This window comes from Sciurus vulgaris (assembly GCF_902686455.1).
Source record: "Sciurus vulgaris genome assembly, chromosome: 7".
In the NCBI taxonomy this organism is placed as follows: domain Eukaryota; kingdom Metazoa; phylum Chordata; class Mammalia; order Rodentia; family Sciuridae; genus Sciurus; species Sciurus vulgaris.
The window spans coordinates 23,349,937-23,367,238 of NC_136467.1; the positions used below are offsets into that span (position 1 = coordinate 23,349,937).

At 34.4% G+C, this 17,302-nt stretch overlaps 1 protein-coding gene across 6 annotated transcripts in view; it reads right to left on the minus strand.

Annotated features, from left to right (window-relative positions):
- Positions 1-17,302, minus strand: part of ADGRG6 (adhesion G protein-coupled receptor G6) — a 134,970-nt gene that overhangs the window by 39,605 nt on the left and 78,063 nt on the right. For 4 of the 6 annotated variants that reach the window (XM_079148990.1, XM_079148991.1, XM_079148992.1 and 1 more), the window contains exons 6-11: positions 16,476-16,559; positions 10,942-11,027; positions 8,368-8,420; positions 7,568-7,630; positions 4,133-4,275; positions 1,739-1,850 (exon numbers count right to left, since the gene is read on the minus strand). In XM_079148990.1, coding sequence (XP_079005116.1) covers positions 1,739-1,850; positions 4,133-4,275; positions 7,568-7,630; positions 8,368-8,420; positions 10,942-11,027; positions 16,476-16,559 — 541 coding nt within the window. The remainder of the gene's footprint in view (positions 1-1,738; positions 1,851-4,132; positions 4,276-7,567; positions 7,631-8,367; positions 8,421-10,941; positions 11,028-16,475; positions 16,560-17,302) is intronic. The other 2 variants (XM_079148993.1, XM_079148995.1) reach the window with 1 other exon arrangement.

A 17,302-nucleotide genomic window follows, 5' to 3' on the forward strand; every position in this document is an offset into this window, starting at 1 on the left:
CCCAGCACCATAAAAAAAACAAAACAAAACAACAACAACAAAAAAAAAAAAAACAAATAAACCAATCAATAAATGGGCTAAGGAACTGAGCAGACACTTCACAAAAGAAAATATATAATCAATTGAAAAACATGAAAACATGTTTATCATCTCTAACAATTAGAGAAATGCAAATCAAAACTACCCTAAGATTTCATCTCACCCCAATTAGAATGTCTATTATCAAGAATATAAGCAACAATAAGTGTTGGTGAGGATGTTGGGAAAAAGGTACACTCACACGTTGCTAGTGGAGTTGCAAATTAGTGCAGCCACTGTGGAAAGCAGTATGGAGATTCCTTAGAAAACTTGGAAAGGAACCACCATTTGACCCAGCTATCCCAATCCTTGAGCTATACCCAAAGGACTTAAAATCAGCATACTACAGTGATGCAGCCACATCAATGTTCATAGCAGCTCAATTCACAATAGCTACATTGTAGAACCAACCAACTTAGATGCCCTTCAATTGATGAATGGATAAAGAAACTGTGGTATATATACACAATGGAACATTACTCAGCCATAAAGAAGAATAAAATTATGGCATTTGCAGGCAAATGGATGAAGTTGGAGAATATCATGCCAAATGAGATAAGCCAATCCCAAAAAACCAAAGGCCGAATGATTTCTCTGATAAGTGGATGATGATACGTAATGCAGGGTGGGAGGGAGGCAAGACTAGAGGAAGGATGGATTGTATAGAGGAAAAAGAGGGGTGGGAAGGGTGGGGGGAAGGAAAAAGAATGAGACAAACATCATTACCTTATATACATGTATGATTATACATGGTATGACTCTATTTCATGTACAACCAGAGAAACAAGTTGTATACCATTTGTTTACAATGAATCAAAATAAATAATTTATTTTAAAAAATACTAGCAATATCCTGTATCCTAACCTGGAATATAGTGGTCAAGTGCTGCTTTAAGAACTTTACAGGTAAATTTTGATTTTGATTTCACGTAACTCTAAATCCACCTGTTATAGATAAGGAAATGGACTTAGAGAAGCCAAGGAATTTCCCAAGGTCTCCAGGCAGAAAGAGGTAGGGCCACATTTTAAATTCCAGTCCGTAAATCTCTAAAGCCTCCTTCTTTCTATCGAGTGTCAAACACAGCAGTCATCACACTCAGGCAGTTTCCATTTCTGACTTCCCTCCAAGAAAACTCTAACTGGGAGTGGGGTGGAGGGTGAAGAACTAGATTTGATTTGCATTTGGTGAATCCCTACAATTATCTTGTCTCCAGGGTTTTTGTTAGACATCTGGGGAAACTTCATATCCTGACAGTTTATGTCAGCAGACTGCTTAGCCCAGATCTTGTCTATTCCCTCTTTGCTACTTCTCTTCAAACAGTTAAGAAGGTTTTGAATTCAAGTGTATCTTCTCCAGCTGTAAACTGGCTAGGGTCACTTGCACACAAGGTGCCAGACCTGGAACCACCTTCTGTTTTCCAGATTGCTGGATCTTTCTTCAGAAAGATCTTGATGAGTTTGTTTCTGAGAGAAAAATGCTGCCTTTCCAGGGAACCTACTTACCTTATCTCTAGCCTACAAGAGAATGATTTAGGCACCTACAGAGATGCCTACCCTTCTTCCCAATCAACGCAGCGTGTGAGCACTGCTCAGCAGCACATGCACCCTGGGAACGTGAATATCATGGAGTGCGGCTGGCAGGAGTCAATAAAAGTCTTACCATATCCGTGAGACAGAAAAGCCAGGCTTGTCTGGACAAGGATGGTTGTACTCTGAAGGTGGGATAGCTGGCCAGTAAAAGTCAGTGGGTTCCTCCACAGCAGCACACACACCTAGGAGAAATGGGAGCCAGCATGGAAATACCAGTCCATTCCTTGACATTAAAGGTGCATGATGAAAGCAAAATGACAACCATGGTAATTAGGAGTGCATTTCATGTCATAATAAAATACCAGGGTTTATGTTCAGAATCTGTAAAAACTTACAAATAATAAGGAAGAAAAAACATATAATACACTTCAGATACAAAAACTATTCCATCTTATAAAACCATCCAATAAAAAACTTATGTGAGTATATGTAAACATGTAACCTACATGTAAATTAGCATCTATTAGTAAAATAAGTTTTATTCAAAAAATAAGCACTACAGAAAATGAAAATAAACCTGAAAAATTAAAAACGCATTGACCATGGTTAAAGGAGAAAGCTTATAAATGCATTGATGGTTTCATCATTGAGTTGTGAGCATATTTTATAAACATTAAAATTAGCTTTTCTGCTAATATGTACTGTCAGGAAGATCACAGAAGAATGGCAGGCAGGCTCCTAGGAACACTTTCTCCTACCTTATGACAAGTATCTGGGTGTCATGACATAAATGATTCAGATGTTATTTTTTTTTTAAAATCAAAGCAATAGCAATATATCAAAACCACAATAAAATCTTATATTTCAATGTTGGAAAATCAACAAATTATTTTGGACTTCTGAGAACTGGTATTATTACTAAAAATTCAAGTAACTTTCCCATCTGTGGCCTGGGCTTTAACATTGGCAGGTTTAAGCTTTGTTGTTGTTGCTGTTGTTGTTTTGTATTCATGCGTTGGACAGAAACTTTTCTCTGCAGACCCACTTGCAGAAAAAGTATAAAAGCACAGAATTTAAAATAAATGCTAAAATTAAATATCCAAGGATGCAGAAAGAGGGGTCCTGGGATTCCCCAGTCTTTGAAGGTGGATAGAGCTGACCCCAGGGTCCCTCAGTCATCTATTAACTGACATTTGTCACATTACTTCTTTGTGGGAAAGGGCAGCTGCTGTGGTGTCCCCATACCAACGACCCCTGTTTGTTAGGAAGTGTTTCTCCACAGTGGCTCAGAAACTATTCACCATCATCATCATCACTGTATGCTGACGTGGTAAAGATGGAAGTTGCTCATAGTGACAGAGGGGTCTTTATTCCCCTGTGAGTCTAACCCCAGGCGTAAGCACCCTCTTAGAGTTGAGGAGTCCCTACTTAACTGCTCAGGCTCCGAGTTACAGCCTGCAAAGCATCATTTTTCTTTTCTCCTGACTTCTACTACAGTAACTAATCATAGCATTGCTGTAGTCATATAATAAGAGAACAATTACTTTTGTCATCTATATTTTTTAACAATTCCTTAAAAAAAATTCCCATCAAGATTCATTTAATCATTCATCTGTTCAACAAGTATTGAAGTGCTGGGAATATGTTGCATTCTGAGGGGACATAGGAGTAAAGGCACTTTAAAAAGAAGATGTGGTCTCCTTCTAGAGGAGATGACTATTTGAAGAACACACATAAGAACATGAACAAGCCCATGAAAGACTATGGTCTTCTAACAGGTATGAGACTCTGGGTATCCAGACAGCATGAAAAGAAGCTCAAGGAGGCAGTGACATACATTCACACATGATAATATCAGAAACGTCTTCACAAAAGAGGTGACTTGGGGGCTGCCTTTCAAAATAGGCAGGTATTCATCAAGTGGACAGTGAGAGTAGACAACGTGTGCACAAAGGTAGAGAGGAGCTGTAGGTGAGTGTGACGTATGGGACAGTACCAGCAGCACCACGTGTGCCTGGGGATTGGGAGAGAATAGGGTGTGGGTGAGAAGTGATTCCAGGTCCAAGATAACACCTCGATATCTGGCCTATCTATGGAAAGACATTGGTGTCATTACTGGAGACAGGGAACACAAGACAAAGAGATGCTTTCTAATAAGAAACTTCCCTTTGCAAGATCTACCTGGTTAAGAGTTCCCATATGTCAAACTCTTTCTTTTATCCTTAAAATCAATAACAGACAAGGTCATTCTAGCATTTTGTTCAGATTCTTAGTATTTTCACAATTTGTCCCTAAGATAAATAAAAACTCTCATCTGTCTCCTTCATTCCCGTAGCTTCATAGGTACTGAGCTGACATTATTTTGCTAAGTCACCCAGTTGTTACAATCTCCAATACAATAAATTTCATCATCAGAAAAAATATTTTCACATAGACGACACATAAAGAAAGAGTATTCACCCTATTGTTTCAGTCAAACCTGAATGTATAGTCTCATAAAACCCTAACAGCTCAAGTCACTTACCCAGTTGCCTCACGTTGACCGTGTAGAGCCTGAGGCCCTCATCCAGGGACTCGTTATTTTTTAGAAGCTTCTGTTGAATTGTTTTTCCTTCTAAGTTCGCATTATTGGTAGCATTGTAAACTAGAAGGGCCCAAATCCTCATTCTAGGGAAACAGTGCAGATAGAATTATTTTGGGGGGTTGTTGATTGGTTGGTTGTTTTTTTGCTACAAAAACCAGAACACTTGGATACAGAGAATGACCGCGAAGTGTCAAGGCTGAAATGAGTAGGCACAGTCTCTCAGACTTTCCCCAATGGGGCACACATCGTAACATCATACTGCTAAAATATTTCAACATGAATGGATGCTGTTTTACACGTATAATTGTACATCACTCCACTTCTTTTCAGGGATATTTTAATATTTAATATATCATGTAGTACTATTTCGTAACATACACATAAGAAAGAGATAGTGTGGTGAATTCTACACCATTGCTTTACGGGCAAAAATAAGGCCTTTCAACAAAAATTAACATTGCAAATAGAATACTCAACATACACTATGTGGTTGGCCAGCATATCACTGAAGATGATTTTAGAATATCTGACTTTGAAATTTTTAAAAAGAAAATATCTCTAATGGAAGCAAAAGATGAATCCTTAAAGCTTTGTCAAAACTTTCAGTTTACAATTTAAAATAACAAAGTCCTTTTGGTTCAGGTATAACCACAGCTATAATCAACACCAGACATTAAAACTATTCATTCAACATTGAGGTAAATTAAATGAGATTAGTTTGTCAGGTAGAGGAGAAACATTTTTCCTTATATGTGAAAGTTCTGGGTTGGCAACAGAATTTCATCTTGGTCATGTTCTGAAATGAATAAATAAGACACAAGGAATTACATTATTAAGTTTGCCAAAGACAAACCAGCAGCTTGGTTTTAAAAATAACTATGGAGTACTCAGTACAGAGACAGTGGCATATTTTGTTCATGAAATTCTTTGAATATAAATAAAAATTAAATAGAGGACTAATATATTTGTGGTGCTAAAAATAATGAGTAAGTTAAATATTTTGTATTCAAAGTTAAGTGAAACTAAATAGCTCTATTCCCTTTCCCCATATCTGTGCTAATCTCAAGGACAAAGTGTTGTACTATTCTTATAATTCACTCTGAAAAGCTATTTATCTCTAAAATGATCTACTACCCAATGCTCATACACAAGTCATACTTCAGGCTGAGGTGAACATAGAGGTAAATAATTTAACAGTGAACTGTGCTGTCTTAGTAAGTTTTGAAATAGCCTATGAAAAAAATTGATTATATTATTTTTTGAAGATAAGCTTTGCCACTCCAGTCACTGAGAACTTACAGGTGGGAAAGTGACATTTAAGTTCTCTCAAACACTGAGAACATCTTTAGCACAATGTGTTGTGGATAGTATTGAATACCCACCTCAGCAATTCATGAATAAGCACACAAATTCACAGGTCTTATCTGGCTTGTTTTCTTCTCTCCTCCTGAAAACTAAACTGATTTTATGGTTCTACACAGTCAAGTTCTATCTGTTGTCACCATCGGCCATTCTTCATTTGAATAGAACAGCCTCTGTGGCTTTGGTTTCCTGCCTGTCGAGGTGATACAGTATGATAGCATTATCTAAAGCTATAATGACATGATCAAATTGAAAGGGGAAGTTTAGAAAAAAAGACTGAGCATGAAACTACTATTTCAGTTCAGGGAAAAACGAGAGATTATAAAGCCTCTGCAATGAACATATAAGAAAAGTAGAGAATAAGAAAAAAGCAGGGTTGGGGGGCTAGTAGGACAATTCAAGCATTGCCAAAATTCATATCAGAGAAAACCTAGATAGTTGTATTTTCCCACATACAGTGTCTTAGTTCATTCTCCCCATGACTTCATGTGAAATTATTCACTAGTTTGACAGATAGAAACTGAGGTTCTACATCAGACAACTCTTCCAGGCAAGAGTTCCTGAGGTGTGGACACATGGGTAATGGCTGATTTCAGTATCAGGTCACAGAGGAACCACAAAGACCTAAGAAGGAAATGCTGACTTCCTAACTGCTAAACACAATGCTCAGCAAAGGGATCCAAATTGCTGCTGGATCTGCTACTGAAGTCTCCTTGTGATCCAGCAGGCAGGCTTGGAAGAGATAATTTGTCTAAGTAAAAGGGAAAAGTCCAAATGGTGGAACAAGACAGACACCATTACCCTATGTACATGTATGATCACACAAATGGTGTGAATCTACATCGTGCACAACCCTAGAAATGAAAAGACGTACCCCATTTGTGTACAATGAATCAAAATGCAGTCTGTAAAAATTTAAAAAAAAAAATTTTAAATGGGAAAAGTTCTATCACTTATACTATTGAAATATTACTCATTTTCAGATCTTAAAGGAAAAGGAACAATGCCAGAAAATGAAAACATCTTTCCCTAATCAAATGACTCAATCTAGTCTGTTGAATATATACAAAAATGATGTTTCAATACACCAGTAACTTTAAAAACATTTGTTTTTCTAATGTTAAATAGAAAAATATAAGAAGAATGTCCTTTGGTCAATTCTCAGATGAAACTTTATTTTAACCTTTTCATGGTAAGAATATATCACTTGGAAAGAAGCATAGTTTAGCATGATGGTTGTATAGCCATAACATCAAAACCCAACCAGGCTCAGGAGAACTTTTGCTGTTCAATTGATTCTTGAAAAATTCTATGGGAATGCAATATACTGACTATATTTTTTTCATTTGGAGGTTAGGTTGTTTTCATTTTACAGCAATATGAATAGTTGGTCCTTATATGTCAACAGGCTATGTATGTATGCTGGACATATGCATTAAATTGTTTGGGTGTTTAAGTCATGATCCTGATAAGTTTAAAAATAGAGACTAGAAAATGAGTTCATGGCTTTAAATGCTAAAAATATTTTGGTTCATATTATTAATATTATTAGATGTGATCATATATAATAAAAGCATTTTAAAGGGGTGTGTGTGTGTGTGTCCGTGTGTATGTGGTTTTAGATATGGAATCCATGGCTTCACCCATACTAGGCTAGAGCTCTATCACTGACCCATACACCAGTCCTAATAGAACTATTTTCTTTGAGGGTCTCTTTCAGTTTTCAAATAAGAGGTAATGGTTTATCGTAAATAAGCTGGAAATACTAAAAATCACAATTCATCCATGTTAAATGCTCTACTTTTGAATTATTTTTCATTAGAGTTACATTTTTATCATTTGTTCTATTATGGTTTTAAATAAAATAAAAATATGTGCATCCATGGCAAAGTTAAATGTGCTAAGTGATAAAATTTTTTTTCTGTCTCATAATTTTCATATTTCAATCAGATAGTTGAAGCAGTTAATATGAGAAAGAAGGTTACACCTTCTAGAGGTTGTGGTCAGTGTTACCTTTGATCATTCACAATGCTTCTTTTGACTTTAATCTTGTCCTCTCCCGTGCTCAGGTGAAAACTATAAATACAAATATACATATTCAGCATCAACTTCATCCACCACATAATCAACAACAAAAACAGACGGAGAAAGAACGGACCAGACCGTCTAAGCCAGGACTTCCAAATGTGTGTTCTGAGGTTCTAGATTCTTTTGTAAACCTGGGCAACTGTGTGCTCTTGCTCTTTTGAACATTCACAATGCACATCAAGATACAAAAGAACTGGAGACATTCTGAGAAGGAATCTGCTTTAGTGTGTTGAATAATACACTTCCTGAACTTACAGACCACTGACCCCTTTTCTGTGTTATTACATCTCTTAGGTCGGAAGAATGTATGTTTCAGGGTTACAAAAAATACTCCAGAAAATGATTTTCATTTATAAAACTGTGAAAATAAGGCACAGAGGAGAATATATGGACAATACTATTTTCTGGGAATTTACTGGAGTATTTAAATAGAAAAATAGTAAATAGAAAAAAGTGAAACACTAGGTTGCAATCAAATTGTCTTATTTTGTTTAAAAAAAAAAAAAAAATTCTCCAAACTGAGTATTTGCAACCCAGGGGGCACTCTACATGATCCACTGGAGTGTGAGAAGAAACTAACAGAATTAGTGTTTACATTTAATTATCCTTTTAATTTTTGACTTATTAGAATACATATTTATTCAGTTATATACACACATGCATACAAGCACACATAATTTAGGTAAAGTTAGAGAATTTTTTTCTCATATAATTCAGTCATTTACCTGATATTAACCACATAAACAGTGTAGTTCCAATTCTGGAAGGTTGAATTGAGCTGGAAAACACAAAAGGCTAAGTTTGGTAACACTTTAAAAAAAAATGAGTCCAATTCCTTCCCTTTCCAAAGATAAGTTGTATGGATAAGACCCTGGGAAAATCCTAGAGAGCTCAAGAAGTGAATTGCAAAGGTAACAGATACTAGATCCAGAGATGAAAGAGTTTGCCCAGGGTCACTTAACTACGAAGTGGCAGATCCCACACTGGAACACTCTTGTTTTCTCTAGCCCATATTATGATATGAAGAGTACCACCAAACACCTTTTATTATTCATTTAGTAATCACTGAGGTATAATAGAACTTCTTTTCTAGTAACTACCACCTCAAACTATTAGTAATAAGACAAATTACAAATTAATATAAATCTTTAAAAAACAACAAAAGGATGTTCAACATTATTGGAACTAAGCTAATTTCATGTGGTTATTTAATATAAGATTATGGGTCTCAGTACAATATTTTTTTACTGAAACAATGGATGCCCCTCAACATGAGCAACAAGCTGTGATGATGTGGTATCCATTACAACTGCAAAACAGGACTTATCCAACTACATGAGATTGTCCTACTTATATAACACTTCCCAAGGGCTTTTTAGGTCTGGTTTCATATATGCATTCAGACTTCCTTATAAGTAGGTCTAAAATTGAATAAAATTTTAGAAAATTCTGGTTAAAAAAAGTTTTTCACCATTTTAAATTATAAATAGTAATACAGGTTGAATATCATTTATCCTGCCCAAAGTATTTCAGATTTCATATTTATTTCAATTTTGGAATATTTTCAGACATCACTAATCTGATAATTCCAAAACATACTTCAGATTTTAAATTCTCAGATATGGAATTTTCAACCCATAATATGAGTTGGGGATAAAACTTGTATCTCCTTAATCATCAAGCATCTGCTTTGGTAACTTGCATCTTAAACCATGGAGTCCAGTAAAGCTTAGCTTCAGATGAGAGCGATTTTACCAAAAACAAGCATGAAATAAATGTAAGTGTAAAATTATACCTTAAATGTAAATTACACCTTAAAATGTAAGTGTAAAATTCACTTTCTAGTGAATGCTTTTAGGATTAATAACATTACCAGTGGCTTGAGAATGAAAAAAAGAATGTTACATTTTGAAATTATTCTTATTTTAAACAAAATATAAAAAACAAGGCTGAAAGAAATAAAATGCAAGAATGTACTTTTCTGTGGAGCTGCTCTCCATTTAAAAATTAAATGCAACTCCTAATGTTTGAATTAGTTAGGATATTAATGAGTCATTCAAAAAAAGTTAACAGTGGCCCTTTTCTTTAACTTCTATTAAAGAATTTCACTTTCCCCACCAATTTTATAACAGCATTGTTAATTACATACTATTATTTCCTATGGTCAACTTGTCTTAAAGAGTGTTGTCTTTAAAAATAAGTCTGTTTTCTATCAGTTATTCTTCAAATGCATGGATATTTACACTTACATCTCTGTGTGTATATACATGTAATAAATATATATATATATATATATATATATATATATATTTACCACTGCCTTTCAATGGTTGTTTTAACTATTTTTGCTATCAATATTTATCAGACAACCTAACACATAAGAAAAACCATTGTCTTACTTCAGAATGTATATGCTAGTGATTCTACTGATACAAAAAGCTAAAGTTTGAACTGCACTGGCATTATATAGAAAAAAAAAAAACAAAATCTCACAGCATAGGATCCATGACAAATGAAACTTCTGAGATTAGTATAAAAAAGGAAACAATTGAAAAAATACACAGGCTCTGTTTGGAAGACAGAGAATAAAATGTTAATTTTTTTTTAATTTGAAACTACTGAAATGTCCATCAATAGAATATTGGTTAAATAAATTATAACTTAAGTGCACTTCAACAGAAAACTTGTTAAATAACAATCACATAATTAAACATACAGTTTTTTAAAAAAGAAAAGTTCTCCTATACTAACTCTGGAAACAACATAAATTTTTACAGTGTAGAATGGTACTTTATTAGTTTTAGTGTAAAAATAAAAGAAGAAAAGAATTTATAGTGTTATTTTCTTTTATGTGTACAAAGAGCTCTAGAAAACATTTTAAAAAACTAACAGTGATTTCAAGCAGAGGGGACACCAGGCAAGGAGGGGAACAACTTCATGATAAGTCATTGTGTAAGTTTTGGTCTTGATTCAACATTCAAACAAAAAAATAAATCTATTTTTAAAAACCTAGCTGAAAACGTATGGAGCTATTAGTAAGTAAAGATACCTACCAAAATTTATTGATGTGCTTTTGTTACCTCTTTTATTTAGGAAATTGATAGTCTGTGAGGCTCAGTTTCATATCCTTTATTCATTATTCATAAGCATATGTTGCTTATTATATATCTATTAATGTATCTATGATTAACAGAATCTGTGTTTTAGTATGCTCTGTGGATTTGGTTACCTGGAATCATTTTCAAATTTCCATAAGTTAAAGGTTTAAAACAAAAAAGAAATTTTTCACACTCACTTACCCATTCTGCCACCTTGCTCTGTACTTTGACCTCAGAGTGACGAAGGATATTTTGAATCACTATGGATAGTCTATACATAATTCCATCTGTCCATTGGAAATAACATGAATCCATTAATCATACTTTACATTCATATAAAACAATGTAAATTTATAATCTCATAATTTCATACAATTTCAAAGAAATTCCTTTTATAGAGTCACAGAAATTTTATAAAATATTTTGAGGTTAAATTTACTGTCTTTTGCAACTTCTAAAAATAAGTATCAGATTGCTCTCTCAGATGTTTCATTGCTCCTAAATCATCTCTTGCGTAGGACCTTTGTCATGCTTGCATGTTTATTCAGAATTTTTAGTAGTATAGATTTCTGGTATCTATCATCTGTAAAATGATAATTTCCCAAGTACAATTTGATTTATCAAAGAAACAAATCACATTTCGTACGCTATAAAAGATGATCAAGAGTCTGACAGTTGAATGACAGGATGGGTAGGTAGCTTAAAAACATCAGGCACGCACATATTTGCTGTCCTGAAACTCTTCTTGATTCATACTCATCTCTCTCCCCTGTAAAACATTGACATCTACAAAACCATTGGGTTGGAATTCACCAAGTTTTTAATTACAACTCTTAAATATGGTCATCTATGCCAAAGTAGAGAGAAGAAAGAGAATATTTGCAGGTGGGCAGAACTTTAGTTGGTCTAATTTGCTTTAAAAAGAAAACTGTATTGTGAAAAGTGACCTGATTTTTCCTTTGGGGGCAATCTTTAAAGTAGTCTGATTTTTTCCCCCGATGAAAATTTAATTCACTGCATGAGATTGCCGAAACTCTCTCACTTAGGCTATAGGACACTTGACTCAAAAAAGCTAATGAGGAAAATATCCTTTGAAATATGGAGTGTTATAGAGAGAAGAAAACAGTTTTGAATAGTCTTGTCAATATCTTTCTTCATGCTTTGTTTAGGTCTTAACTAAAGTATGCATAGAAAATATAGAAATATATAATTAAAACAATGTTGAGGAAGACATTTAAAGAAAATTGTGGAAAGGCCTTAGAAAAAAATGTAAGTATGATTCTGGAAACTCTGAAATCTACCAAAATGTAAATTTCAGCCTCACGGCTTAAAGAATGTCTTTCCAGTAAAGAAGTCAGTCTCACGTTAAAAAATTAGAACTGCTATTCCTGGATCTAATAATGTAAATACATAAACTTGGATAAGGCATAGGGCAGATGAGTTTAAAAATTTATGCAGACGACGTTATTTCAACCTCTAAAACTCTTCAGGTATTTTAAAGGTCTTGATTTTATATTTTTAAAAAATATGTTCTGAATGAAAAATTGAGGAGCACTAAAATAAATGATAATAATTTAGACAAAAATTCCATTTGTTCAAAATGAAGATCTATCATATCGAATTGTGAACATTTTGACAGGAAATTCAACTTGCCAAGGTCCAAGAGATTCTAGGGATCCTGTGATTATTAACCAAAGTTGGGAGAGTATCTGAAAAGCTACCACTAGATGGAGCCCTGAAGCATTTTTTTTTTTTTTTTTTTTTTTTTTTTGCAATGCTTTCCCTCTCAGAAAAATATTGCAATACTAAAAATCAGTATTTCTAACCATGACACTTCTAAAAATTTATGGAAGCATCCAAATATTTCAAGTGGCTTCTTTAAGTTTTAAAGTCAGCTCTTTTTTTTTTTAGTACATTGCATTTATAAATGAGACATATCCAGCATCAGCATCAGAAGTAGTCTAGAGAGTTCTGTCCCTAGAGTTATATTGCCTATAGCCAATAAAATTAGTTAATGTACCAAATAACCTAACATCTTATGGTACAGTTTTTATTCTGCCATGGACAATTAGCAAGTTGTCCATCTTCAGAAGCCTCAGGATTACATATTTTGTAAACTTAGCTTAAAACTACTTTGCTGAGTCTGCCACTTTAATTTAAACTTTTGGAAGAGTATACTCAGTGAGAAATCATGAGGCATGTCCAAGGGTGAAGCATCAAAGGAAAGAAAATGTTCACTGAAAGGTTGGTGACAATGGTTCTGGACTGCAGCAAACTAGTTGGCTTCAACAGTGCCACTGGAGTAAATGCAGCCAAGACCCAACTTCAGCTCCTCCTCTCCCACAGACACAGCAACTTGCTTGTGAGGCAATACAAATCTTCACGTGTCCCAGAGACTTCAAAAGATATATACAGGGCTGAGGTTGTGGCTTAGTGGCAGAGCACTGGCCTAGCATGTGTGAGGCACTGGGTTCGATTCTCAGCACCACATATAAATAAATAAATTAAATAAAGGTCTATCAACATCTAAAAACTATTAAAAAAAAGATGTATACATTATCCTAATAATGCCAGGCAGGCCAGGAAAACTCCTGGTAGACATTTCTTGAAAAAAAAATTAAGAATATATCCACTTTCCAATTAGATAAGTCTTCCAGCCACACAAACTTCAAAGTAGAAATTCCTTCTGGCCATTATGGATGTGGTATCAAAATGGTCTTCATTTTTGCAGATTTCTTAACAATTAATCTTTCCTTTTTTTTTTTTTTTTTAGTTTCATAAGATTTTTAGTTTCTTGAAAGATATAGAAATGACTCTTGTCTTCAAGAGTGTGAAATATGGGTTTGAAATGATGGGTTTGAAAACATGTGAAAAGATGTTAAAATCCAAACCAAGTGCTTACATTTGAGACTATGTCATGGAATTATTGATGAGATGGTTATAATAGGACAGTGTCATTTATAATACAACTGGTATCATGCAGAGCCTACAGTTTCTTGAAAATATCTGGCACAGAAAGCTAGAGTAATTGTAAATTTCCTGTGAGTGAATTTTGTTATCCAAATAGCTAAACATATCTGAGAAACTGGAAGGAACACTACAATTTGTACTTGTAAACTAGATTTTCAGAACAATGATAAGAACTAAGAGTTAATTTCTTACTTGGGCTGTTTGTGCCAACTTCACAAAAGTTTATTGTCCAGTAGCACCAGAATGCTGTTTCAAGCAAGAAGATAGGATTTTTAATGAAAATTATTAGTTCTGGAGCTTTCTTTTTGAAATAGCAGAAAGGTCCTTTATTTGTAGGAACACCAAGATTATCCATGATCTTCTGTAATACCAGTTTTTGTAAAAAGTAGCTTAAATGCTGACTTTCTTAGTGCAATCTGAGGTATCAGATAAAAGTTTCACTGAAAATAACAAAAGAGTTTTGTACAGAAAAACTGGAACATTTCACAAAGGTCAGGAAAACAAATTTTATTGATATATTATGGACATATATCTGATTATCTTCTCCCTGACTGGCAGATTGTGACTGAACTCAGTAAAACTCTGATTGACTGTAGTTAAAAGAACTGTAAGGTGATAACAGATTTGACATTTGTGTCTATCTTATTTACAGCGAACAAAATGGGATCTTCGAATGTATGAGATCATAAGCCTGAGAATGTTTACTCTATCAGTTTCCCAAAGAATAAGAAATTGTTGATAGTACGTGAACAGTCTCAGATAGTCCAGCACATAACACTGGCTGTCATTTATTCACAAGGGAAAAAAAATCTCTTTTCAATTGTTTCGAATTTGATTACATCAAAGAAAAAAATCTTACTTGCATACTGTCCATCTTTAATACTTTGTTACTTTTCCTTTTTAAAAAGATAATGAAGACTTCAGGCTCTGAGTTGTGAGAAGCCAAAGGAATACAGAAAGAATTCAGAAACACTGTTCACTTTACACTTCTTATTTTCACTTCTTTTTATATAAAGTAGTTAAATTTCATTGTTATAAAATGAAAATGTGTTGTCTCATGTAAATGCAAATGTTTACATAAAAATGTGAGTCGATAAAGTAGGTAAGGTGGTTTAAGGATATGATAAATGTTGTTAAGATGGTGAACAACTTTGAGCACACAATTTTGAGACTATTTCTTCCACATGAGTTTTGAATATTTTAAATGCTGATTATATTTTGATGGCGAATCCTCTGCATTGAATTATTTTTTTATTAATGTGGTCAAGATAAACCATTTAAAGTGATTCCAACATTTGCCTGCTTTGTTGAAACTTCAGTGGAGGTTATGACGCAAAGAGAGATGGACCAAACAAGGCTCTCTTCAAGAATGTCAGAAGTGACATGATTGAGTGAACACAGCAGCTCCACTCCACCAAGTCAAGGACTCTGAAGCTCCACATAAATGTTCTTGGGCAGCAGAGGACGTGCCAGTCCTGGAGGGTGAAAGCCACAGAGGCTCTTTGTATGCTCATACAAAGAGTGAAATACTTAGTTAGAATTATAATATTCCCATCTGCTGGCGGGGTTCCATGTGAAATATGTGCTGGAAACTTCAGCTGCCGTTGCTTTCTTGGGGCTTGCTGGAATTTTTGCTCCATCATAAATCTCCTTGGTATAACTAGCAGAACAACCATAAACACTTCCCTGAATCGATGTCTTTATAACCCTAATGAAATTTATATCTATGTTTCATGTAAAATATTCCATACTTCCAACTTAAATGTCCTTAACAGAGGAAGTTGATGTAACCTCGGAAGCCAGACTCAAAAAATGAACGATGTGGGTTTCTTTGCTCTGGGTTTTTTGTCCCTTGTGACATATTACAGATGTCTCCGACTCACAAGCTAATGAACTGGGGTTCAGGAAATCCCATTGTTTCTAAGACCTCATATTTGAGAATATTACTTTGTTGGAGGCAATGGTGTGGTCACCTGATTGGAATTTCTCTTAAGAAAAACTGAAATTGCTAACTTCAAATTTAAAAATCCCTATGTCATGTAGTCCACATGGGTAGCAGGTTAAATAATAACTCAATTCACCTGGTGTTTCCTCTGCTCACACTTTACCTCATATAACTACTGCATTTGCAAATTATAAATAATATAAATAGAAAGTAAATATGGAGAAAAAAGACAAGAAATAATGGGAGTTACTTGAATCTCTGTCATTAAAAAACCAGAAGGTGGGACTGGGAATATAGCTCAGTTGGTAGAGTGCTTGCCTCACAAGCAGGAGGTCCTGGGTTCAATACCCAGCACCGCAAAAACTAAAAGGGACTGGAAGAGTAGCTCAGGAGTAGAGTACTTGGCTAGTATGTGCAAAGCCCTGGGTTCTATCTCCAGCACATGTGCACACACACACACACACACACACACACACAAAAAAAAAAAAAAAAAAAAAAACCAACAACTATCATTTAGTAGACATATATTCACATTCTAATTCCTTTGAATACAAACTTTTTCTCTTAAAATTTCCTCGGGAAAAAATCTTTGGCTTAAAGTGCAGAAAAGGAGTACTGGAAATGAACTTATTCCACTGGTCATAACAATAGGGAGCTCAAGAGACACAACTGATATTTATTTTTCTAGTCTTGCAAATGTACAATGTACCAATTGCCTCCAATAACAGAAACTTTGTTGGAACATCAGATATCCCGACCCTTAGAATACATTTTTAATTTTGTTAGATATCTACAAATATAAAAGGTAATGATTTCTTACCATTCATCTGATTATCGACTCTGTTAGTAACAGGCAAGTTAGTGGTGACAGTAGGTGATGTAGTACTAGCAGAGTTTACAGTAGCTGGTAACAAAGATGAGAAAGATGTAATTTTGCAAGGAGCACATGACAGTTAATATAGATGAGCAATCTATAATTATTGCATGAAAACACATAGAAGAGGAATGGAAACCATTTCTTGGCACTAATACAATGCATAAAATGAAGCAGTGCTTTCTATGGCCCATCAAGAATCAATTCACATGGCCTTGTTGCCATACTGCATAAGGGACTGGAGAAAGAGTATTTATATTCTAGACCCAGGTCTGCCATCAACAGACTGGCAATCGAACAACAGGTTACCAAACCTTTCCATAACTGAGTTCCCTGAGTTGGGAAAAGGAAAAAATACAGAAGATGAAGAAAAACACAGAAGAAGAAGATCTGTGCAGATCTACATCTTGAAAATTTTCTAAACTAAGTCAGTCTGCCAATACACTGAGACTAGAGGAATAAAATCTCACAACAAAATATATTCCTCTTGTAGAAGAAAAATGTAAAGATAAAGAGAATGAAACGTACAGACTAAATAATGTAAAGATCTCATACCTTTACCAAACATTGGTGGATAAAAAGTATTTCACAAGGGCAACCCTACAAGGGAGATATTTTCAAAGCATATATCATAGATATGCTTCTATTACATTTCAAACGCTCAAAGATCTTCTAAGGGATTGGAAGAGCTATATAAGAAGCTATATATATATATATCACACACATATACATATGCGTATATATATCTATGTGTATATATAGTAAAATAAAGT